Here is a 25429-nt window from a genome sequence, read left to right on the forward strand (position 1 = left end):
TTATTTGGAAGGTTGCCAGCGTCGGCCTGGAGGAGCAGCTCGGTGAATGCGAATAGCATAGAATGCTGGGGAACGCTTGTAAGACTTGGGAGGGTCAGCAGCTACTTGTAAGCTATATGGTGGCTCCGGGTTCTCAGCTGAACCTTCTGGGATATTTTGGGACTCTGGAGGGATGTATGGAGGGTATGGATCAGTGTATGGGATCTCAGGGGGAATGTAGGGGGCTTCCAGGGTGACGGGTGTCTCTGGGAGATTGTATGGAGGCTCCAGAGTGAGAGGTGTCTCTGGGGGAATATATGGGGGTTCTAGGGTGGCAGGTGGTTCTGGAGGAATATATGGGGGTTCTAGGGTGGCAGGTGGCTCTGGAGGGGTGTATGGGGGTTCCAGAGTGATAGGTATCTCTGGAGGGGTGTATGGGGGTTCTAGAGCGGCAGGCGTCTCTGGTGGGGTGTATGGAGGCTCCAGAGTGGCAGGTGTCTCTGGAGGGGCATATGGGGGTTCTAGAGCAGCAGGTGTCTCTGGAGGGGTGTATGGGGGTTCTAGAGTGACTGATGTCTCTGGAGGAGTGTATGGAGGTTCTAGGGTGACTGATGTCTCTGGAGGGGTGTATGGGGGTTCTACAGCAGCAGCAGGTGTCTCTGGAGGGGTGTATGGGGGTTCTACAGCAGCAGCAGGTGTCTCTGGAGGGGTGTATGGGGGTTCTACAGCAGCAGGTGTCTCTGTAGGAGTGTATGGAGGTTCTAGGGTGATTGATGTCTCTGGAGGAGTGTATGGGGGTTCTAGGGTGACTGATGTCTCTGGAGGAGTGTATGGGGGTTCTAGGGTGACTGATGTCTCTGTAGGAGTGTATGGGGGTTCTAGAGTGACTGATGTCTCTGGAGGAGTGTATGGGGGTTCTACAGTGACTGGTGTCTCTGGAGGAGTGTATGGGGGTTCTAGGGTGGCTGATGTCTCTGGAGGAGTGTATGGGAGTTGTATGGTGACCGGCGTCTCTGGAGGAGTGTATGGGGGTTCTAGAGTGACCGGTGTCTCTGACACGGTGTATGGAGGCTCCAAAGTGACCGGTTTGTCTTGAGGCATGTATGGAGCCTGTAAAATGACAGGGCTCTCTGGGGGGATGAATGGGGGTTCTATAGTGACTGGGTTCTCTGGCGGAGTGTATGGGTGATCCAGAATGGCAGTTGCCTCTGGGGGGGTTTCTTGGGGGATGTATGGAGGCTCCAGAGTGACTGATGACTCTGGAGGAATATATGGGGGATCCAGAGCGAGAGGTCTTTCTTGTGGGACATACTGGGAATTGGATGAGACACCACCATGTTTCGGAGCGATGTATTTGGGTGGTGGGGGAATAAATGGAGGCTCTGGAGCGGTGTAAGGCTCCCCCATAGGAATATAGGGGGGCTCCAGAGATGCAGTCACATCGGGGGGCATGTAGGGGGCCTCTAGAGCCGTGGGCTGTATTTCTTTAGGAATACGTGGAGGAGCTAGAGGTTTGGGTGCTGTTTCTTGGGGGAAATAGGGTGCTTCCAGGGTGACTGCTTGTTCTGAAGGGACATATGGGGCTTCAATAGGGGGAGGTGTAATTATTGCGGGTATGAAAGGGGGCTCCACAAGGATTTTTGGCCCTGTATCTTTGTGCGAGGACCTCCAAGTTGTCTTTGGCCTTCGATGACGGCGTTTGGTGGGATGTGGTGAGGGAGCATCATGGGCTTTTGGAGAAGCAGCTGTGGGCAGAGAGACTGTGAGCACCTGTGGGGACTTTGTGGAAGCATCTTTGGGCGGAGGGACTGTGAGAACCTGTGGGGACTTTGTGGAGGCATCTGTGGGCGGAGGGACTGTGAGCACCTGTGGGGGCTTTGTGGAGGCACCTGTGGGCAGAGGGACTGTGGGGACCTGTGGGGACTTTGTGGAGGCATCTTTGGGCAAAGGGACTGTGAGCACCTGTGGGGACTTTGTGGAAGCATCTGTGGGCAGAGGGACTGTGAGCACCTGTGGGGACTTTGTGGAGGCATCTGTGGGCAGAGGGACTGTGAGCACCTGTGGGGAAGTTTCTGAGGCATCTGTGGGCAGAGGGACTGTGAGCACCTCTGTGGGGGTTTTAGGTGCTGTTGAAGGAGTGCTCGTGGACAGAGGACCAGTGGCCACCTTTGGGTTGGTTGCTGGCTGTTGTGTTGTCAATATGTCCTTTCTATTAGGCAGGAGTGTTATTCCACCGGGGTACGTTGCCTTTCTCTTAAATTTCTTCTTCTTCGGCTCCTGCCCTTTGGCTTCCACCATCTCCCCCAAGATCCATTCAAGGAAGTCCTTGGTAAAGGTATAGATTCCTGGGTTGTTTGCCTGGGCACAGCCCTTTCCCCAGCTGGTGATGCCAATCACATAATATGGGGAATCCTGGCTTGTCTTGCACATCAGGGGGCCCCCACTGTCACCCTGCAGAGAGAAGGAAGGAAGGAACTTAAGTACTCTTTCAGAAAAGCAAAGCAGGGTCCCCTCACGCTTATGGTGTGGGTGCAAGCCTAAGCCCTCCCAGCCACTAGGACCAAAGACCACAGGAGCCTTCTTAGCTGCTACATGACATCACAGACTCACCCCCTGCCATTCATCTCATCATTGCTTGCCAAGAAACGCCCATCCATCTTGTGCTTCTGACTGTGTTACCAGGAACACATTCACACCATTCATTTAAGCACATGGCTTCCCCCAAGAATCCGGGGAACCGGACTTCCAGTCTATCGCCATTACAGATTGGCGGGGATTTCTCGAGCTCCAAGAATCCCTGCACGGTAGAAGAGAGGGGGTGCTGTGAGAGCGCTGCGAGCCCCTGCAAAAAGCCCCAGATCGAGTGTTCTGGGGACGTGGATTCAGCGGAGCCCAGGTACGTCTCCTTTGCCCCCTGGTAAGCCCCTTTTTGGGGTGATGAGAGCGGGCGACATGGGCTCATGATTCGACTGCTACCTTCACCGTGTGCAGGTCTGAGCCGACTGTAAAATGAGTGTTGGATTCTTCCTAATCAAGATTGCTACAATTGAACTTGTGTGAGTAATAACTTGAAATTTCATTTTGGAATATAATTTGGATCACAGAAAGAAAGCAAAAATAAGGAAGTCCATTCTTTTCGCTGTGTTAAAAGCGAAAGTACTGAAAATGGCTACAGCCAGAAGAAGCTTGCAAAATACCAAAGCTTCCAAATCTCTGCTTTAAAAATCCTCCCCAAGACAGGGCCAAGGGGAGGAAAGACTGTATTGCTAAAAGCCCTGGAAATTATAAGAAAATACTGCGAAAATACACTGCAATTCCCCCTGAGAGCGGAGATCCGGGGCTCAGACAGGCATTGTGACGTCATAGTAGGGAACTGCTGAACTGCTGCACTGTTGAACTCTTGTTTCCTATTTGGCTCTTTGAAGTTCTCTGCAACAGTCTGAGCTGCTGGAAAAGACTTTTTAAGTGATTAAACAAGAAATTTACCTACCCCCTTTAGTCTTTGAAGATATTAAGCATAAATTATTGCTGGGAAAGTATAAAGACTGAGCTAATTTGTAAAATTTGGTAAATGATCACTGCCCCTGCTGCTGGCTAAAGGGATCTATTGTTAAGTGACCTTGAGTCCAGCTGCTGCCAGGTTATTTTGACTATGTCAGGCCTGAGAAAATTTTCAGTGCCAAATGTACAAACAACTCCTGTTCCACAAGAACAGCCTAGAAAATCTTCGGTATCAACCCCACAAGCACAGCATCGCATACAGAACAGATACTGGCAGCTTTGAGTGATTTTAAGGCATCAATCACACAGTGTTTGGATAAAGTGGATGCAATGGTTAACTCTAATGCAGATGGAATAAGGGACATAAACAAGAGCTTGGATCCCTGAGACAGGACGTACAGACTAACAAAGTCCAGATCCAAAGTGTGACTAAGAGGGTTGGAGATTTGGAAACACAGAGACAACAATTGGAACAACGAGAAGAAGCGACAGAAATTGTGATTGCCTTCTTACAGATGAAACAACATGAGTCTTATTTACATTTAAGGAATTTCCTGGAAGTGGAGCAAGGCAACTTAAGAGAAGTGATAATTGAAGAATTTGTCGCTCAGTGGAATTTGGACAAGGAGGAATTAGAGAAGACTATAGAACAAGTTTACAGATTCGGACCAAGAGGAAAGAAAGGATCAAAAATAGTGGGAGACTGCATGGTGAAATTCCAGACTAGACAACAAAGATCAGATTCTAGGACTACATTTCAGCAACAAGTTGGTAATAAAACAGCAACAAGTGGTGCTTTTCAAAGACATTCCAAAACTGTTCTTGGGGTTCAGAAGTAGATATACAGATCTAGCTAACGCACTGACGACAAAAGGGTTTTCATTTCATTGGGAGTTTCCACAAGGCCTGTTCCTTGAGTACAAAGGCAAGAAAGTTAAAATTTCAAATCCAGAAGAAAAGAGGAATTTTTTGGAAAAATACGTGAAGGATTTTGAATCAGAATTAGGACCAAGATTTGGAGAATTACTTGGAGCAGCAGCTGTGATACCGGATCCAGGAGAGGGAGCAAGTGCATCAACATAAAGAAATATGGCTCTAAATTTTTTTAGTTGGAACGTTAACGGATTGAATTCTTGAATTAAAAGGAACCAGATACATCACGTACTTTTAAAACAGAATCTAGACGTGATATGCTTACAAGAGACACATATGATGAGAAGACATAGAAAATTTTTGCAGAATAAAAGGTTGGGACAAGAATATATTTCATCAGACAAAGTGAAAAAAATAGGAGGAGTAATTTATGTGAAAGAAAAACTGAAATCAAAATTGATGTTCAAAGATGAAGAGGGGAGATATATAGCTGTAGAAGTATCAGCACAAGGCGATAAATATCTTTTTGTAGGAATCTATGCACCAAATGAAGCAAAGGCAGAATTCTTTTTTAAAAAATACATAATGTGTTATTGGACTATTTGGATTATACAATGATCATGATGGGGGACTTGAATGGGATAGTCTCAACTCTGATGGACAGATCTCAGAGGCAGAAAATTACAAATTAAGGCAGACTACTAAAATCCTTTTTTGAGATGGTGGACAATTTTGACATGACAGATGCATGGAGAATGAAAAACCCATTGGAAAAAGATAATACATTTTTCTCAGATTCCAAACAATCGTGGTCAATAATAGACTATGTATGGATAACCAGAAATTTGGCTTCAAGAGTGATGAAGGCAGAAATTTGCCCAAGGACTTGCTCAGATCACAATGCTGTTTGGGTAGAATTAATGCTGTTTCTGCAGGGTTCTTTTAGGTGGAGAATGAATGACGCATTGATGAGGAAAGAAGAGATTGTCAAAAAAAAGTGCAAAAGACTTTGAAGGACTATTTTGAATTAAATTTAAGTACGGAGCTGTAAAAGAGGACAATTTGGGATGCTAGCAAGGCAGTGATGAGAGGATTTTTAATATAAGAAAATGTGATTAGAAAGAAACAACAAAATGATAAAAAAGAGAAAATTTTGTTACAATTGAAGGAAAAGGAAAAGAAATTGAGAAGTAAACCTAAAGATAAGCAAATTCAAAAAGAAAGTAAATGTCTACAAGTACAATATACACAATTAATAAATTCAGAAATCGAATGGAAGATTAAAATGATGAACCAAAGGAATTTTGAATCTGCAAATAAATGTGCAAAATTGCTAGCATGGCAATTGAAAAAAAGACAAAAACAGAGTACAATTACCAACATTAAGATAGAGGACAAAATCATTGAGAACCCGACATTTCCAGAAATATTACAAACAGCTGTATAAAAAAGATAAGAAACAACAGGATAAAATTGAGCAGTTTCTGGACAAACATGGACTGCAAAAGATTCCATTGGATAAGAGATCAACACTCAATTACAAAGTCAAAAAACAAGAAGTGGAAGATGCCATGAATCAATTGAAAATAGACAAGGCACCAGGACCTGACGGATTAACAGCAAAGTACTATAAAACATTGAAAGACTGGTGGATAGAACCATTGGTAGATGTATGTAACAAGATTCTAGGAGGGGACAAAGCACCCAAGACCTGGAGAGAAGCATATGTAACTCTGATCTCAAAACCTGATATGGATAGAACACAGATGAAGAATTACCGCCCAATCTCCCTTTTGAATGTGGATTATAAAAATTTTGCAAGTATTCTGGCCTCAAGATTTAAAAAGGTATTAAAAGATCAAATACATAAAGACCAGGCAGGTTTTTTACCTGCCAGGCACATGAAAGACAATATTAGGAACATTGTGGATGTGTTGGAAATGTTAGAAGCAAAAAAGAATACCGGTGCAGTTTTAATTTTTATAGATGCAGAGAAGGCATTCGATAATGTTTCTTGGAAGTTTATGATAAAAGAAATTGGAGAATATGGAGGTTGGGCAAGGGTTTATAAATGGAACAACTGCAATCAATTCAGAGCAAAAAGCGAAAATTATTGTGAACAATGTGGTAACAGAGGAAATTAGAATTGAAAAAGGGATCAGGCAAGGGTGCCCACTTTCCCCTCTTTTGTTTATAACGGTTCTGGAAGTCTTGCTGAATATAATTAGAAAGGATAACGAGGTTAAAGGTATAGGAGTGGGATCGAAACAGTACAAGTTAAAAGCCTTCGCAGATGATCTAGTTTTAACGTTACAAGACCCAGAGACCAGTGCTGCTAAAGCACTGGAAATAATCCAGGAGTTCGGACAGCTTGCAGGATTTAAATTGAATAAATTGAAAACCAAAGTATTGAGTAAGAATTTATCACCAGATGAAATAAATAGACTACAGGAAGCCACAGGTTTGACGTTTGTTAAAAAGGTGAAATATCTGGGAGTTAATATGACTGGGAAAAATATAGATTTGTTTAAAAATAATTATGAGAAAGTATGGAATGAAATAAAGAGAGATTTACATATATGGTTAAATTTGAAATTATCTTTGATGGGCAGAATATCAGTGATAAAAATGAATGTATTGCCAAAAATGTTATTTTTGTTTCAAGTATTACCTATTGTCGATAAGTTAGGATGTTTTAAAGAATGGCAGAAAGCATTATCAAGATTTATCTAGCAGGGGGGAAAGCCGAGAATTAAATATGTTATTAACTGATGTGAAAGAAAGAGGAGGTTTATCACTAACAGATTTAAAGTTATATTTTGAAGCTGCAGCATTTTGTTGGATGAAAGATTGGTTCCTACTTGATAATACTGATGTATTAGATCTGGAAGGTTATGACAATGCATTTGGATGGCATGCATATCTGTGGTATGATAAGATCAAGGTCCACAAAGGTTTTAAATGCCATATTATAATAAAATCATTGTTCAATGTTTGGGATAGATATAAAGAATTGTTAGAAAACACCCAGGTGGATTTCACCTTTAGAGGCTAAAGTACAAAAAAAAATTGAATATAGAAACCAAGTGGCTGATGTATAAAGATTTATTGGAGGAGGAGAATGATCATACAATCATAGAGTTGGAAGAGACCACAAGGGTCATCCAGTCCAACCCCCTGCCAAGCAGGAAACACCATCAAAGCATTCCTGACAGATGGCTGTCAAACCTCTGCTTAAAGACCTCCAAAGAAGGAGACTCCACCACACTCCTTGGCAGCAAATTCCACTGTCGAACAGCTCTTACTGTCAGGAAGTTCTTCCTAATGTTTAGGTGGAATCTTCTTTCTTGTAGTTTGAATTGCTCCATGTCAGCTTCTCTGGAGCAGCAGAAAACAACCTTTCTCCCTCCTCTATAGGACATCCTTTTATATATTTGAACATGGCTATCATATCATCCCTTAACCTTCTCTTCTCCAGGCTAAACATACCCAGCTCCCTAAGCCGTTCCTCATAAGGCATCGTTTCCAGGCCTTTGACCATTTTGATTGCCCTCTTCTGGACACGTTCCAGCTTGTCAGTATCCTTCTTGAACTGTGGTGCCCAGAACTGGACACAGTACTCCAGGTGAGGTCTGACCAGAGCAGAATACAGTGGTACTATTACTTCCCTTGATCTAGATCAGGCACCCCCAAACTGCGGCCCTCCAGATGTTTTGGCCTACAACTCCCATGATCCCTAGCTAACAGGACCAGTGGTCAGGGATGATGGGAATTGTAGTCCAAAACATCTGGAGGGCCGAAGTTTGGGGATGCCTGATCTAGATGCTATACTCCTATTGATGCAGCCCAGAATTGCATTAGCTTTTTTAGCTGCTGCATCACACTGTTGACTCATGTCAAGTTTGTGGTCTACCAGGACTCCTAGATCCTTTTCACATGTACTGCTCTCAAGCCAGGTGTCTCCCATCCTGTATTTGTGCCTTTCATTTTTTTTTGCCCAAGTGTAGTACTTTACATTTCTCCTTGTTAAAATCCATCTTGTTTGCTTTGGCCCAGTTGTCTAATCTGTTAAGGTCATTCTGAAGTGTGATCCTGTCCTCTGGGGTATTAGCCACCCCTCCCAATTTGCTGGTCATTGATAAAGATGTTGAATAAAACTGGGCCCAAGACAGAACCCTGTGGCACACCACTGGTCACTACTCTCCAGGATGAGGAAGAGCCACTGATGAGCACCCTTTGGGTTCGGTCAGTCAGCCAGTTACAAATCCACTGAATGGTAGCATTGTCTAGCCCGCATTTTACCAGCTTCTTTACAAGAATATCATAGGGCACCTTGTCAAATGCCTTGCTGAAATTAAGATAGGCTACATCCACAGCGTTCCCTTCATCTACCAGGCTTGTAATTCTGTCAATGAGATCAGATTAGTCTGACATGACTTATTTTTCAGAAACCCATACTGACTTTTAGTGATCACAGCGTTCCTTTCTAGGTGCTCACAGACCGTTTGCTTAATGATCTGCTCTAGAATCTTTCCTGGTATTGATGTCAGGCTGACTGGGCGGTAATTGTTTGGGTCCTCTCTTTTCCCCTTTTTGAAAATAGGGAAAACATTTGCCCTCCAGGCTGCTGGAACTTCGCCTGTTCTCCAGGAATTTTCAAAGATTATTGCCAGTGATTCTGAAATCACCTCTGCCAGTTCTTTTAATACTCTTGGATGTAGTTCACCTGGCCCTGGAGACTTGAATACATCTAAACTAGCCAAGTATTCTTGTACTACCTCCTTACTTATTCTGGGCTGTGTTTCCTCTGCTGAATCATCTGCTCCATATTCTTTAGGTCGGGCATTGTTTTCTTTTTTGGAGAAGACTGAGGTAAAGAAGGCATTGAGGAGTTCTCCCCTTTCTCTGTCCCCTGTTCGCATTTCACCATCTTCTCCTCCAAGTGACCCCAGTGTTTCCTTGTTCTTCCTTTTGCTACGGACATACCCATAAAAGCCCTTTTTGTTGCTTTTAATCTCTCTAGCAAGCCGAGTTCATTCTGTGCTTTAGCTTTTCTGACTTTGTCTCTACACGTGCTGGCTATATGTTTGAATTCCTCTCTGGTGATTTCCCCCCTTTTCCATTTTTTGTACATGTTGTTGTTTAGTCGTTTAGTCGTGTCCAACTCTTCGTGACCCCATGGACCAGAGCACGCCAGGCACTCCTGTCTTCCACTGCCTCCCGTAGTTTGGTCAAACTCATGTTCGTAGCTTCGAGAACACTGTCCAACCATCTCGTCCTCTGTCGTCCCCTTCTCCTAGTGCCCTCAATCTTTCACAACATCAGGGTCTTTTCCAGGGAGCCTTCTCTTCTCATGAGGTGGCCAAAGTATTGAAGCCTCAGCTTCAGGATCTGTCCTTCCAGTGAGCACTCAGGGCTGATTTCCCTCAGAGTGGATAGGTTTTATCTTCTTGCAGTCCATGGGACTCTCAAGAGTCTCCTCCAGCACCATAATTCAAAAGCATCAATTCTTCGGCGATCGGCCTTCTTTATGGTCCAGCTCTCACTTCCATACATCACTACTGGGAAAACCATAACCTTAACTATACGGACCTTTGTCGGCAAGGTGATGTCTCTGCTTTTTAAGATGCTGTCTAGGTTTGTCATTGCTTTTCTCCCAAGAAGCAGGTGTCTTTTAATTTCGTGACTGCTGTCACCATCTGCAGTGATCAAGGAGCCCAAGAAAGAAAAATCTCTCACTGCCTCCATTTCTTCCCCTTCTATTTGCCAGGAGGTGATGGGACCAGTGGCCATGATCTTGGTTTTTTTGATGTTGAGCTTCAGACCATATTTTGCGCTCTCCTCTTTCACCCTCATTAAAAGGTTCTTTAATTCCTCCTCACTTTCTGCCATCAAGGTTGTGTCCTCAGCATATCTGAGGTTGTTGATATTTCTTCCGGCAATCTTAATTCCGGTTTGGGATTCATCTAGTCCAGCCTTTCACATGATGAATTCTGCATATAAGTTAAATAAGCAGGGAGACAATATACAACCTTGTCGTACTCCTTTCCCAATTTGGAACCAATCAGTTGTTCCATATCCAGTTCTAACTGTAGATATGTACATTTTTGTACATATCCCTTTTAAATCTTAACTCAGTTAAAAGTTCTTTGGATAGCCAAAGGGGGAAGAGGAAGACAGTTTAGATTTACAACAGGGGTTTGAGGGACGTCACAGCTCAGAAGCAGATGAGGGGGAAAGTTGGGAAATAATGGGAGAGGAGGAGGAGGAGGAGGAGGAGGAGGAGGAGGAAGCGGAGCGGCAGCTAGCTGACATGGTGTTATCAGAAAGCTTCCCAGATCCTCCATCTCCCAGAACCCGGCGAGCCTTAAAAGTAGGAGAGAAAAGAGCTCAAAGACAGAGGGCACATAACAGCACCCGTAGAAGTGATGACTGAGGAAGTGGGAGATATGGGTCTCTCTCTTTGTGTGTGCGTAGATTTCCTTGGGACAATGCCATTATCTAAGAGGCTGGGTTCTACAGCCTCTCTCAGTAAATATTGAATAAAAATGGACGGTAAGAAACCTTCCCTTGACTTTATAATTTCCTGGGCAACAGCTGAGACCCGCTGACAGCATCCTGACATGGTCTTGGAGAGAGGGGGGGAGATTAACCCTGGGCTTATCCATGCTTTCTCTTGTCCTGTTGCTTCCCTCCTTCAGCCCCAGAAGAAACCCTCTTTAGTGTTCAGTTGGAGCAAACAGCACTTCAGGCTTTCCCCATTGCAATTGGTTCCAATCTGCCGCTAAAGAGCCAGTTTTCCCTGGGAAAAGAGTGGGGCAAAAGAAAAACCGCTCAGATGTGACTAGAAAGCACAGGTTGCTGGTGACTTGTGGAAGTCAGTTGGCAGCTCAGCACATCTTGACCTCAGCTGTGTATGCGAAGCCCCAGCAGAGTCTTCAGAGATCTCCTGCTCCCAGCAGAACAGTTTTTTTCCAGAGTCCCCAGTTAAGGGGGAAACTCCTCTTCCACACAGTTCATATCCACTGTTTATTATCTCCAGATGCAAGACAAAGCTAAATACTACTAGAGTCAATTCATCTGGTCTCTGAAGTAAGCATGCATATGTACAGAGAGATCTACTAACACTATCCCCATGGTGGCTTACGCTGCTGTGTAAAGCCCGCAGCCTTTCCTCTTATCTCTGAACATGCAGACCTGGGAAGATGTGCTAACTCAAGACACTGTGCAGTTTCACCCATTGTTCACATGACACCAACACGGATCAAGTGGCAAACCACTCCGACCCATGCTTTCTGGGTACGAGACAAGCAGAAGTATAAAGGTAATTTTAAGGAAAAACCATCTTCCACAAAAGCTGCTGCTTGCCTTCTATCACTGTGCCATACAGAGCGTGCTCACATACGGTTTATGTGTGTGGTACGGAAGCTGTACTTCCCAGGACAGAGCAGGGCTGTGTAGAATTATTAAAACAGCAGAGAGCATTATTGGCTGCTCACTCACCACCTTAGAACAAATTTACACCACCAGGTGCCATAGAAAAGCACTAGATATATCAAGAGATCCAACGCACCCTGGTCACCATTTCTTTCAGCTCCTGCCATCGGGACGGAGATATAGAACAATGCAGGCAAGAACGAGCCGTCTCAGGAAGAGTTTCTTCTCTAGAGCAATTTTGGACTTAAATGGAAAGCCTGGACTTTGAAGTCATCTTATTTTACTTGTTATTTTGTATTATATTTACTGTTTTTAATTAGGTTTTTATAATTTTGGATTATGCGGAATGCTTTATCTGAGTGGATGTAGCAACCGAGTAATTTCGTTGTTCCCACAAGGGGACAATGACAATAAAGATATCTTATCTTATCTTATCGTAAAGGTAAAGGGACCCCTGACCATTAGGTCCAGTCGCAGACGACTCTGGGGTTGCGGCGCTCATCTCGCATTATTGGCCGAGGGAGCCGGTGTACAGCTTCCAGGTCATGTGGCCAGCATGACTAAGCCGCTTCCGGAGAACCAGAGCAGCGCACGGAAACGCTGTTTACCTTCCCGCCGGAGCAGTACCTATTTATCTACTTGCACTTTGACGTGCTTTCGAACTGCTAGATTCGTCCCATAAGCAGAAGTATGGACAAGCCCAAACACAGAAGTGAGATGAGGGAAAGCAAGCAGGCCACAATAATGCAGACTCCATGCAGCAAGGCAGACATAAAGCAGAGAGTAAGGTAGTATTAGAGTGTGGGGCAGGGGAACCCGAGGCCCTCCAGCTGCTGACAAATTGCAACCAGCCATTCTTGTTGGGGCTGATGGGCATTGTAGCTCAGCAACGTCTAGGGCCAGAGGTTCCCCACCTTTGGTGGAGGGGAAGAGGTGAGGAAGAGTGGTCTCAAGTTTAAGTTCAAAGGGTGTCCACTCTGTGTGGGAGAGGGCACTGCCCCAGTTGCCCAAAGCAAAAAGCCTTCCTCAGCTCAGTGACAGCTTTGCTCATGAAAGGTTCAATCCTGGGCATCTTCAGTTAGTGTCAGGGACTGGGCAGAGGAGGAATGGTGGAGACCACCTTCCCAGTCTGACCCTTCCAGAGAAGAAGGAGACAGTTCAGAATTACAACAGGGGTTTGAGGGAGGTCACAGCTCAGAGGCAGATGAGGGGGGAAGCTGGGAAATAATGAAAGAGGAGGAGGGGGAGAGAAGAAGCATCAGGCGAGCGACAGCTGATGGAATCATTGTCTTTACGAAAGCATTCCAGACACGGCGGGCCTTGAAAGTAGGAGAGCAAAGAGCTCAAAGGCAGAGGGCGCTTTCCAGCACCCATAGTGATGACTCATGCGGAAGTGGGAGAGATGGAGGGGGTGAAGATTCACTCGGAGCAACGCCATTATTCTGAGGTGCCACATTCCCAAGCCTCTCTCTCTCTGTGAATATTGAATAAAGGCAGATGGTATGGACTTTTCCTTGTCTTGTCCTTCCCTGGCAACCTGCAGTGGGGGTTGGTTCCTCTGCCGCCTGACAGTTAGAGGGATCTCAAGCAGCTGTGCTAAGGAAGGCCTGTCTCTGCCAGCAATGCTGGAGAGCCAGTGCCAGTGTGAATAAACAGCAGTGGGATTCCTTACCTGGCAGCTGTCAATGCCCCCTTCCTCATATCCTGCACATATGGTGTGAGATGTCATGGCCCCATTGTACCAGTGGCTGCTGTTGCATTTCTTGGTGTCCAGAATGTTGATTTTCGCCTCCTGAAGTATGTCTGATGTCTTCACACCTGTCAGGAAAGCCAGCAGATTAGGTTGGTTTCTGCTTTCTCCAAGCACTGCAATTCACAGCTCTTCCCTTCCCTAACCACACACAAACACAACGGGCAATTTCCCTGCTGGAATATAGCTTGGCAGAGAGCGAAGCTACACGTTACATTAAATAGGTATTTGCATCTGTGTGTGCAGTTGTTGTTGTTGTTGTTAAAGTTGCAGGTTCAGGATCACACACACACACAAATGAAAATATGCATTCAATGTAAGATGTAGCTTGGCAGAGGAAGAAACCAAAACAAGTTACATCCCCCCCCTCGTTTTGTGTGCTACCCAAAGCATTTCAGCACCTTAGGATATTGTTAAAGCTCCTGTAAGCAAAATGGAAGGAGGAAGGTGTGGGAGTTGCAGTTAAACATGCATGAGTGCTAGTTAGTGCATGAAGGGGTCAAGACCAGCTAGACTACTCCCCCTTTTGTGAGGGAGGAAACCAAACTGCTTCTCTTCCTTTTGCTCATTCTCCTCTAGTCATGTAACTGACCAGGACGCACAAGTCTGAACTTGTTCCAAAGTACAGACTGCATGCTTGAAACTATAATCTGTATTTTACACCCAAGACAAATCTGCCTGTGTTCTCCTTGCTGCTGCATGGAAGAATGCATGAACCAGACCTTTGGATTTAGTATGTAAAGCTTTTAAACTTACTTAACAGGGTGTTGCCTGTTCATTGCAAGAGGAGTGAAAAAAGTGGGCAAAATATCCCAATTTCTACACTATTCTGGTGGTTAACTCTGAGAGTGTTGTAAACTCTGCTGGAGGCTCTCTCCTGCGGGAGAGTGCGCAAAGCCTCATGTTTTGAATCTAGGCGCCTGGCCTTTTCTCTCTCTTTTTAGTATGAATTACCCACGTGTGGGTTGGGTCTATTTCCCACTTCTAGAGAAGGAAGCACCAGAAAACAACCACCTTTGCATGGAGGGGAAGCAGCCAGATTTCCATCTGACCTGATATAAGCCTTCATTGATTCCTGTTCTCCCAGATCTGGAGTTTGTGGGGACTGGAACACCAGCCACCCACAGCAGCACCCCTGTCTCCCCCTGCCCTGTGTGTTATCTACTTGAGCTGCCCCCAGTCCCTGCCTCCCTCTGCTCCCACTCTCTCACTGTTCTGGGAGGTGGTGCCCCAACCACTGATATGGCAGCTTGAGAAGCTGGTATCAGAGTCCATAGTGACAGGAGGCAGGCAGGCTGGCTGAACGTAGTTGCTAAAAGTCACAGGTTCCTCGAGCTTTATCAGTGCAATGTCGTTGGCCTCCGTGCGTGGGTTGTAATCCTGGTGGAGGAGGGCTTTGTGCACCGAACGGATTTGCACATCGTCCGGCAACTTGGAAAGGTCCGTGGCACCCACCACAATCCTCCAACGATTCAGTGAGCTGCAGGTAAAACAGAACATGGTTAGCGTGAGGCCCTCCAGAGTTATTTTAAACAGAGTTCTCCCTGACTGCTTCTGCAAAAAGGAAAAAGACAAATCTAGGGCACCCTAATACTGATAAACATGGGCTGAAGGCCATCAAGCTATGAGGCACAGCTGGACTATTTGCACCAATTCCAGCTTTGTGCAGATGTTAACATGCCAATCTTGTGGCTTTGTTGGTTGCTGGCACTGAGCAAATAGTAGAACTGGCTGGTGAGTCGCACTGCACACATTTTGCTGGGATACTACACTGGGCTAAAGTTACCTATAAAGGTAAAGGGGACCCCTGACTGTTAGGTCCAGTTGCAAATGACTCTGGGGTTGCTGCACTCATCTCGCTTTACTGGCTGAGGGAGCCGGCGTACAGCTTCCGGGTCATGTGGCCAGCATGACTAAGCTGCTTCTGGTGAACCAGAGCAGCGCATGGAAACACTGTTTACCTTCCCGCTGTAGCGGTACCTATTTATCTACTTGCACTTTGATGTGCTTTCGAACTGCTAGGTTGGCAGGAGCTGGGACCAAGCAACGGGAGCTCACCCTGTCGCGGGGATTCGAATCGCCGACCTTCTAATCGGCAAGCCCTAGGCTCTGTGGTTTAGACCACAGCACCACCTGCGTCCATGTTAATGTGCCTGTATACTTTTACAGTTAGTCCAAAATGGCTTGCCAGCGTTCTGGATGGTCATTTAAATCACAAAGTACATGTATCAGAATAGCCGCTCCTCTTGTCCTTCTTAATGCCCCCACCCCTGCCACCCCTGGGAATCAGCCAGGTATCAGAACCAGCCACTACACAAACAGCTGCTGAAGCAGGAAAGGGGCGACCCACTGCAGGGAAAAACCTGATGTGCGGATGAGGCGTAAGACAACAAAATGTTTCTGAGACATGGCAAAAGGACAGGAGGAAGTGGGCAGCTCCCACCAGTGTCCAGTTTCTAGCAAGCAGCTGAGTCTGCCTAGAGTCTCTGCCCACTATTCTGTGGATGTAATCCACCGGGAGCAGTCAAGTACAACATTCCTTGTTTTGCTAGAGTGGACATGCAAGGGGATGTTTGGTCCAGTCAGTTGAACTTCCTGTTCCTCCTGGCCTGGAGCATCCTTCCTTTTGCATGTGACTAGTGGGTGGGCGTGACCTTTCCAGACCTGGTAAAAGGCCAAGTCATGCAGCCACTCTCTCTCTTTTCCATCTTCTTTTTATCCTGCAAATTTCCTGGACTGAACTGTTGGCTGCCAGCCAAGCAGTCCCCCAGGTCATCTCCCTTATGGGATAAACCTGTTAGTACAGTATAAGTTTGTAAATTTAAGCCTAAAGCCTTCCTTCAGGGATCACACTGTGCTCTGCCTGATCGTGAGCAAACTTTCTTTTTATTGCTTATGAATAAGACTGTGGTGTCTTTATTCTTTTGGGATGGGTTCAAGGGGTCTTACCAGGAAAAGATTAGAACACATTTCAATCTGGACAAGCCAGATTGAATTGCTTATTGTCTTAAGAAACTCACACGGGTTTGCAACTAGTTTTCTGCTGTGTGAAGAGGGAATGCACTCTGCTAAGTAAAGGAACTTGCTAGCGTAAGTTAGGAAGGATCTTAATAAACAGTATATCCTCTCCTGCCACCCTGAACACATATTCTGACATGTAGGAGAGGTTCTTTGTGGATAGACAAAGGCAATCTGCACATGCTCAGAGGCATCACACATCTTCAGCCTGTGGCAGAAATCTTGCCTTGCCTTCCTGCCTTGGGGACCTTCTGCTTGTCCTCAGCAGGCCAGACATCCATTTTCCTGCCATCTTTCGTACTTGCCTTCTCTTAGTCTTGAAGCAGTGAGCTGCTGTGAGGACCCAGCGCTTGGAAAGGAGAGATCCCCCGCAGGAGTGCCGCGTTCCCTTGGAAGATGGGATCTGGACGCTGACAAGCCAGGGCCACTCTCCAGGCAGGGCGTCGACACCACCCACAATTCTCATGCTGCCGCCGTGCAAGGGTGCCAGGGGTCGTTTCCCGCAGTCTGGCGGGAAGGAAAGAACGTTGGAGGTGAAAGCGGTTCAGGGAGTCAGGGCTTCACCTAACCAACTTCTTCAAGAAAGCACCAGAGGGCAAAAGGCTCTGCAGCTGGCAGGGTCAACCTTGCTCCAGCCTGGCATCAAGAAAGATGGGTGCAGGGAGCTTCATTCAAGAAGTTAAGCTGCTGGGGCTCAAGAAATCCTGGCAGCAAACCATACTTGCGCCAGCTATACTGTACTTCCCCTTGCATCAGCCCCATAGAGCATGGCCAGAGCTCATGTTCAGCAACATCTCAAGGGCCAAGGATCCTCTCCACCCCATATCTGGACCCAGTGTGTTACAGAAACGACAGGGGGGGGGCACATGTTTAAAGTTGTTACAATGCTACAAATATTATGCCCGAATGTATCCTTTCAACTTGGCAGCTCAGGGAAGATACCTAGTTTTAGAAATTCGTAGAAAATCCATACTTTAACCGACTCTTCTCATTCCAACGCCATTTTAACCCTTAAAGAAAGGTGAATTTGGGCTCCACCTCCCTCCATGAACCAAGAAGCGGGAAGTCATGTAGCCAGCAGGAATAGGGCATCCCACCATAATTCCCCAAGTGTGAGAGCACAGACATGGCACCCCACCCAGGGAGTGACCAAGGGGGCAATAATAGACATCCCCATAGGCAGTTGAGCAAGTCAGGTGTTCTGAAAGCCCATCTCCAGACAAGTCCTGAGTGAAAGGAGATGTCAAGAGTTTTATTGTTCTTCCGGTGATGGGGACTTAAGAGGTGTTGGGAAAGGTGTCTGATAAAGTGACCTCATTTTGAACTTGTGTCACCCTTGTATACCCCTCCCCATTTGTGACATGCTGGTGATGTAGGGATGATGTATCAGTGATGCCTCTCAAAGTGTCTTCTGGGGGAAAGAGGGAAGTTTTGAAAGAGAATGTCACCCCATGCTCGGGGTTCTTACTCCTGGGGGGACCTGTTGTGCAACAATAAAGATCATGGTCTACTGCAGCGTTTCTCAACCACTGTTCCGCGGCACACTAGTGTGCCGCGAGACGCTGGCTGGTGTGCCGCGGCGTGCGGCGATGAGAAGGGCGATTTTGCAGCTGCAAACTCCACCTCCCTGGGCGTCCTATTTCTTCGCCCCTTCTAGTTTCCACAGACCAATCAGCTTTCATCATTTCCATTTTCCCCATGCCTCACGTGACAGGATCATCCCAGAATCCTTTAGCCAAGATGGCAGCCCCCAGCAGCTAATAGTGCCGCACGTGTGTCTCTTTTTTTGGAAAATCGAGCGGACTTCAAGTAGCTACTTTTAAAATATTCAATCTCCATCATTCAAAAGGTAGTTTGTTGCTAATTCACGGAGGCATGAAGACCAAATCATCCTCTCACAAGTCCGAGAACATGCACAGGGTAAGATACGGGACGGCGGGGTCGGGTGGGGTGGATCAGAAACCCGGATCTTTTAAGAACTCGGCAGCGCTGACCCGCCGGAAAGCAATATTTGGCAGGTGTTTCTTACAGTCATAATTATAATATAGGGCGGCACAGAGTTAATTTTTTAAACTTTTTTAATGGTGGTGTGCCTCGTGATTTTTTTCACGGAACAAGTGTGCCGTGGCCCAAAAAAGGTTGAGAAACACTGGTCTACTGATCGCTGTTTTGCTCCAAATTACTTGACTGGAACTTCCTTCTTTTACTGACTGCGTGGACCCGCAGGGGACTTGCACCCCGATGACCTGGGCCAGGCATCCCCAAACTGCGGCCCTCTGCAGTTTTGGCCTACAACTCCCATGATCCCTACCTAAGAGGACCAGTGGTCAGGGATGATGGGAATTGTAGTCCAAAACATCTGGAGGGCCGAAGTTTGGGGATGCCTGACCTGGGCTGTTGAGTAGTCTCTCACCACATAATTTTTCCCCAGAGAAAACCTGATTGACATTTGTTCTGATTCAGTGGTAAAGATCGTGTTTCCTTGGGGCAAAAGGCACATCTGGTGAGCCCCTAGCCTCCATATTTAGGGCTCAGCCACATTTTTGTTTGTCCTGTGGGCTCTAGTCACACACCCAAGGGGGTTTCTGTTTGCCCTGCTGCTTTCCCTGAGAAAACCCCCTGTTAACTTCTGAATTGGAACAAACACCAGTCAGGTTTTCTGCAGACTAACGTCAATACCAGTTCAGCAGTAAACAGAGGTCTTTTCCTGGGATAGGGGCAGGACAAATGAAAAACTTCTTGGACCCATGCCCTTCATGTAGCTGCATTTGCAGACGTCTCCAGAACACTGTTAGGTTCAGTTTTATTGGCAAAGGGCTCATCTACCCTTCCTCTTGGCCTGCTCATTTCTCCCAGGGAAAACCACTCTTTAGTGCTCAATAGGAGCAAACAGCCATTCAGATTTTCTCCAGATTGATGCTTGCTCCAATTTAGCACTAAAAAGCAGCCCACTTGGTCCAGGTCCAGTGTGGATGAGTCCCAAGTCTCTTCTTGTGTTCATTACTTGTTTTATGCTGGCTTGAAACAAGTTTTATGCTGCTGTTCTTGTGGTGGTTTTCAGACAGTGGAGGGTTGTCCTTACTGATATGTATTGCTTATTGTTTTTTGCTTGTTTCCCCCCGTCACTTTTCATGGAAGTTTATATTTTGTAATAATGCTGTAAACCACCCAGAGGACTGAGCTAGTGGGTGACATAAAAATGCAATAAATATTTATAATACTGGGTGTAAGGGGAAGGGCTTATAGAGAACAGCCCCCCCCCTCATCAGAAGCAGCCCATCTCCAAGCAGTCAGGAAAGCAAAGGGGCGGATGAGGAAAGTCAGGAGATGGAAAGGGAGTGCCCAGGCTCTGGCAACATCCAAGAGCCCCTGCTCCACAGGCAGGAAGAGAGGGAGAGAGAGGAGAGGAATAGTAATAGATCTAGGGAAGTAATAGTCCCGCTGTATTCTGCTCTGGTCAGACCTCACCTGGAGTACTGTGTCCAGTTCAAGAAGGATACTGACAAGCTGGAACGTGTCCAGAAGAGGACAACCAAAATGGTCAAAGGCCTGGAAACGATGCCTTATGAGGAACGGCTTAGGGAGCTGGGTATGTTTAGCCTGGAGAAGAGAAGGTTAAGGGGTGATATGATAGCCATGTTCAAATATATAAAAGGATGTCCTATAGAGGTGGGAGAAAGGTTGTTTTCTGCTGCTCCAGAGAAGCGGACACGGAGCAAAGGATTCAAACTACAAGCAAGAAGATTCCACCTGAACATTAGGAAGAACTTCCTGACAGTAAGAGCTGTTCGGCAGTGGAATTTGCTGCCAAGGAGTGTGGTGGAGTCTCCTTCTTTGGAGGTCTTTAAGCAGAGGCTTGACAGGCATATGTCAAGAATGCTTTGGTGGTGTTTCCTGCTCGGCAGGGGGTTGGACTGGATGGCCCTTGTGGTCTCTTCCAACTCTATGATTCTATGAATAAGGCAGACCGCAGACCCTCCCCCCCGACACTGGAATTGAGGAGGAGGAGAAGAGGGAGGAGATTCCCTGCCCCGAGGCTCTTATGTTGGGGGCAGTGCCGGATTCTGAAGGGGGCAGTGCCGGATTCTGATTCGGACTGACAAGACGTGCAACCAGCAGCTCACTTCACTGTAAATAATGTGCACTAATAAAAACTTCTGAAAGACAAGGATGCGGAGGGTCGTTACTCAAGAGTAGTCGCAACAACCCTGACACTGGGTGAGCTGCGTGGCTCTCTGAGGCTTCGTGGGAGGCTTGTTGGTGATGGCAAATGCACTTTTGCAACACACACACACACACACAGACACACACACAACACCTGTCCTTTGTGTGTGCTGCATGTCTGATCTTCAAACCAGTAAACACTTGGGAGGCCTTGACAGGTCTGGATTACCCTGGGAACCTCTCAGTATGCAAGGAAATTAAGAAAAATCTCAGACCTCTTTTTATGTACACAACCACAGCGGCTAGGATTTTAATAGCAAAGAATTGGAAAGGTGCTAACATCCCCACAAAAACCGACTGGCAAGTGAAAAGGATAGAATATTTACAAGTCGCAAAGATGACCGGGAGAATAAGAGGAAATTCAATACAGAAAGTTAATAAATATTGGATAATATTTGGAGAATATCTTAAAAATTACTGTGACAATGTTAACCTCCTGACAGATGTAGAATGGATCTTTAAATATAGAGAAAGTACATAGCAAAATTTTCCTTATAAAAAAATTGGAAAGTAAAATCATAATAATGAAATAGCACAATGAGAAGAATCGGAAGTTGGTGTCTGTGGTGTGTCTATGTACTGGTGTGTATTTTATGTGTTGTCTAAGCTGTATGTAAATTGATACATAATAAAGGTGATTTAAGAAGAAAAGAAACTTCTCAGTATTTAAGGAAGTTTGATTCTGAGGTCTCATCTCCTGTTTTTGGCGGTCAGTGCTGCCATCGTGTGGCCAGCTTGTGCAAAGGCAGCTTGAATATCCCACAAAGGGGGACATTCTGGTATCAGAAAGCCTGAGCCTCATAGGATAAAAAAAATCCTTCCAGTAGCATGCACACGAAAGCTCATACCAATGATAAACTTAGTTGGTCTCTAAGGTGCTACTGGAAGGAATTTTTTTAAAATTTTGTTTCAAATACGGTAGACCAACACGGCTTCCTACCTGTAACTAGAACTTCATAGGATAGTGCTGCTCTTTACTTCTAGGGAAAAGGCGCCGGTACTTGCCATGAAGCTGTTACAGTAAGTGCCACACTGTTACCCAGTGCTTTTCTTCTAGGAAAACTGGTGGGGGTACTGCGTATCCTTCAGTGTCTCCAGGGGGGAAGCACCGGGAGAGAGGACACTTACGTATGTATCAGAGTGTGGGGCTCTATGATGTCATGGGCCTGCCAACTTTTAAAAGACAATTCAATATCTGAGCAAGGATGAAGGGTGGAACTTGGCAGTCAAGGTGCAGAATTACAGAACTGACCTTGAAGGGCAATTGGGAAGGGAGAAGGGGTGTGTGTGTGTGTGTACGTGTTTTTATTTTGGTTGTCGTCCCCCCCCCCCCGGAATTGTTTTTGTGGAAAAAGAGGTTGGGGGAACTCTTCTGCAAATGTTTTCTCTTTCAGAATGATGTGTGCTGTGGCGTCTACAGTGGCATTTTAAAATAATACCACTGCAAACCTTAAAGGTCAAAGTTTCAAAGATACAGTTCAGTGGTGAGGCCGACGCTTTGCAAATGAAAGGTCTAGGTTGGGTCTCTAGCAGCGGCGGAGCATATGCCCCGGTTGGGCGTGCTCCCGAGGGGGGCGTGGTGCAGAGGGTGCCCTCCCAGGTGTGGGATAGCCACTTGGGTGCCCGGAGGGGCACATGCACCCTGCAGCCGGGGGCGGAGCGAGCTGTCCAAGGCGGGCATTCGGCACACTGCCCGCCCGTGACTCCCAAGCCTCCACGAAGCTGTCAAAACAAAGGGGGAAGGGGGGGAATGCCGCTGGCAAAGCGGCACGGTTCCCCCTTACCCCGATGGCTCGGGGTAGACTTGGGAGTCGTGGGTGGCCGGGCAGCGTGTTGAATGTCACCCCTCTCAGTGAGGGTACCCATGGCAGTCTGCCCCCACCGACCCCCTTCTTACGCCCCTGGTTTCTAGCATGCCCAGGTAGGGCTGGCAAGGCCCCCATTTGAAACCACGAAGATACACCTGAAACAAATGGACCAGCCGTCTCACTCAGCCTAAGATCTTTTCCGTTTGTCTCATGTTTTCTAGGCCCCCGAGAGGTTTTTCTTCTGTCCCGCCACTTTCCCTGGGAAAATCTGCTGTCTCCCACTGAATCAGAGCAAATGTCCATCCTCAATAAACCCAATTAGCACACACCCCCTCCGATTCAGCAGTAAACCACAGGTTTTCCTGGGGAAAGAGAAGAACTATGGACCCATGCCTAAAAACCATGGGGCAAGTGTGGATGAGCTCTAAGGCAGCAGCCTGCATTTCGATAAAAGAAATAATTTTAGACTAGCCGATAGTCCTGCGCTTTAAATTGCTGCCCTGAGAATGCCCCTCCTCCTGCAAACTGAGACCTGACAAGAGACCTTACCCATCAAGAGGATATCTATTGGGGCCCCTAAAATAAAGAGAGACAAGCTGGTTGCAAGAGGCAGATTCAGACAGTTGCTAGCACTTGCATTCCCAAAAGCAGATAACTAATTGTAGCCTGAAATGATGTGCGTTGACTCCAAGTAAGAAGAACCACCAGGTTCCATGGGACTTACTTCATAGCGGACCTAAGCCAAGGGGAATCGGGACCTGGAACTGTGTGTGGGCTTGTCTGCACTTCTGTTTATCTTGGACCTAGTAAGAATGGTTTCTGCTTGCCCCATGCTTTCTAGCCACGAGTCTGAGTGGTTTTCAATTTGCCCCACCACTTCCCCCAGGAAAATTTGCTCTTTATCGCTGATTTGGAACAAAGGTCAATCCACAGAAAACCCAATTGACGTTTGGTCCAATTGAGAGGTAAAGAGCAAGTTTTCCCCAGGGAAAGTGGCGGGACAAGCGGAAGTCTGAATGAGCTCTCAGTCTAGTAAAAACTTCATTCCTTCTGCCTCATCTTAGGATGGGGACAATGCAGAGAACCCCACCATCATGCTCTTTGCAAGAAACATCCTTCCCCTCCCCTTTACATTTATTTTTTGTTTCCTCAACATCTAGGTAGGGAAGGACCAACTGCGGCACTTGAAGGTGCTTTGTGAGTTTGGGTTGGTCTTAATAAAAGATGCGTTCTTCATCTTGGGGCAAATCTACGGCTATTTCTATCAGACGAAAGGTATTGAAGATACTCAGTGTTGTCCCTTAACACATTTTAATCATCTCTCCAAACTCTCAGGGTGATAGCGATTGTGGTTTGCTTTCACTTCTCCAATATACTGACATTTCTACAGCTACCTACTTAGCAGAACACTAAGCACTCCAAGTGCCGACTGAGACGGTGCGAAATGAATTATTGCTTCAACACCAATTTTTAGGCAGGAGGGCCCTTTGAATCCTGGGTTTTCCAGCTCATGACAACCAGAGAATCTAGCAGGCAACGTGATAATATTCCACCAGATATGTTGAAGAGCTGGTTGGATGCCCTGACTCTCAACATCTGCATGCACCAAAGCCTCAGACACAGTGCCAAAATTATCAGGACTCTGTAATGGGTGGAACGGGAGCCTCTCTTATGTTGAGCGTCCTTAACCAGACTTGTCTCAGGAGCCCAGGAGATGACCATCATTTTGCTTTTCTCTTCTGCCCTAATTAAGCTGAATAATACACAGCCACAATTCACCTCTCATGGATCACAGGGAGCTCCCAAAATAGGTGGGGCTGGCTTCATTAGGATCTGGGTTGTGTTTTGGTGGGAACATGCCTAAAGAGGATGGCTGAGTGAGAGCTCTAGGTGTGGGCCTGGTCAAAGGGACTACGAGATAAAGGTCTCACCCCAGCCACAGACCCCAAGCCCCACTTACCCGCTGGATTGTAGCCATGTGTCCCCAACAACCTCAGCAAGGCCACGACCCCCAGAAGCAGCCCAGCTGGGGCGCCCTTTATGAGCTGCGGTTCCTGGTAGCGGTTCCACATCGTTTGGCCTCAGCAGCAAGATGTCGACATCGGTGGGTTCTCCTTCTGCGTTGCTAGGAGACAGAGCCTGGCCATGTCCACCGAGGAAGGGGGTGGGATGAACAGGTCACCCATCCCCTGTGGACCAGACGCAGGGTAGCAGCACCACCGAGGAAAGAGTCTCCAGGAAGCAGGCAGAACCTCTCTGCGGGCAGTAGAGCACTGGGCGCTACAGTGTCTCCAAGGAACTTCTGGAGGAGGACTGGTCATCATGGCCGGGCTGTGGAACCTCGACACAATAGACCTTCTGGAAGCCTGCAATCTTCTGGAAGCCCAGCAAGGCCTTTCTGTTTGGTCTGATCTGAGCAGCAGATGTCGGGACTCAATCCACAGCCTGCCCAATTACACAAATAGCCCCAGCGGTCCCTTGGAAGGATGCTAATAGAGAAACCCATAGAGCTATGGAAATATTACAGGGGCTGTTGAGCGCAACTCAACTTTGATCCAGCGACCTCTCACCTCAGCCTGCAAAACACCTTGGGCCCAGGCTGGGAAATGCCTCCACATCACTAAGAGACCTTTGGGCAGGTGGTGAGGCTGAAATCGGTTCCCCAGTTCCTTCTCTGACGTTTCTTGTGCCCAAAGGTTCTTATTCTAGGCAGAGTTGAGATGATCAAACGTCATATCCACTTTCCTTAGCTAGCTAGTTACTTTTCTAAAACTGATTACAGTGGTACCTCGTGATACAGACGGGATCCATTCCGGAGGCCCGTCCATAACGTGAAATG

General features: G+C 46.6%; 1 protein-coding gene across 1 annotated transcript; it reads right to left on the minus strand.

The window, feature by feature from the left end:
• LOC148684702 (uncharacterized) lies at nt 1-24944 on the minus strand. Its single transcript, XM_088652554.1, has 6 exons — nt 24551-24944; nt 16864-17065; nt 14752-15020; nt 13463-13608; nt 1844-2430; nt 1-1663 (listed from the first exon to the last, which is right to left on the minus strand). Exons 1-6 carry the CDS (start codon nt 24660-24662, stop codon nt 1-3), a joined length of 2979 nt encoding a protein of 992 aa, XP_088508680.1. The 5' UTR covers nt 24663-24944.
• Between the last annotated feature and the right edge of the window lie 485 nt (nt 24945-25429).

This window comes from Zootoca vivipara, chromosome 9, assembly GCF_965207765.1.
Source record: "Zootoca vivipara chromosome 9, rZooViv2.hap1.1, whole genome shotgun sequence".
Lineage (NCBI taxonomy): Eukaryota > Metazoa > Chordata > Lepidosauria > Squamata > Lacertidae > Zootoca > Zootoca vivipara.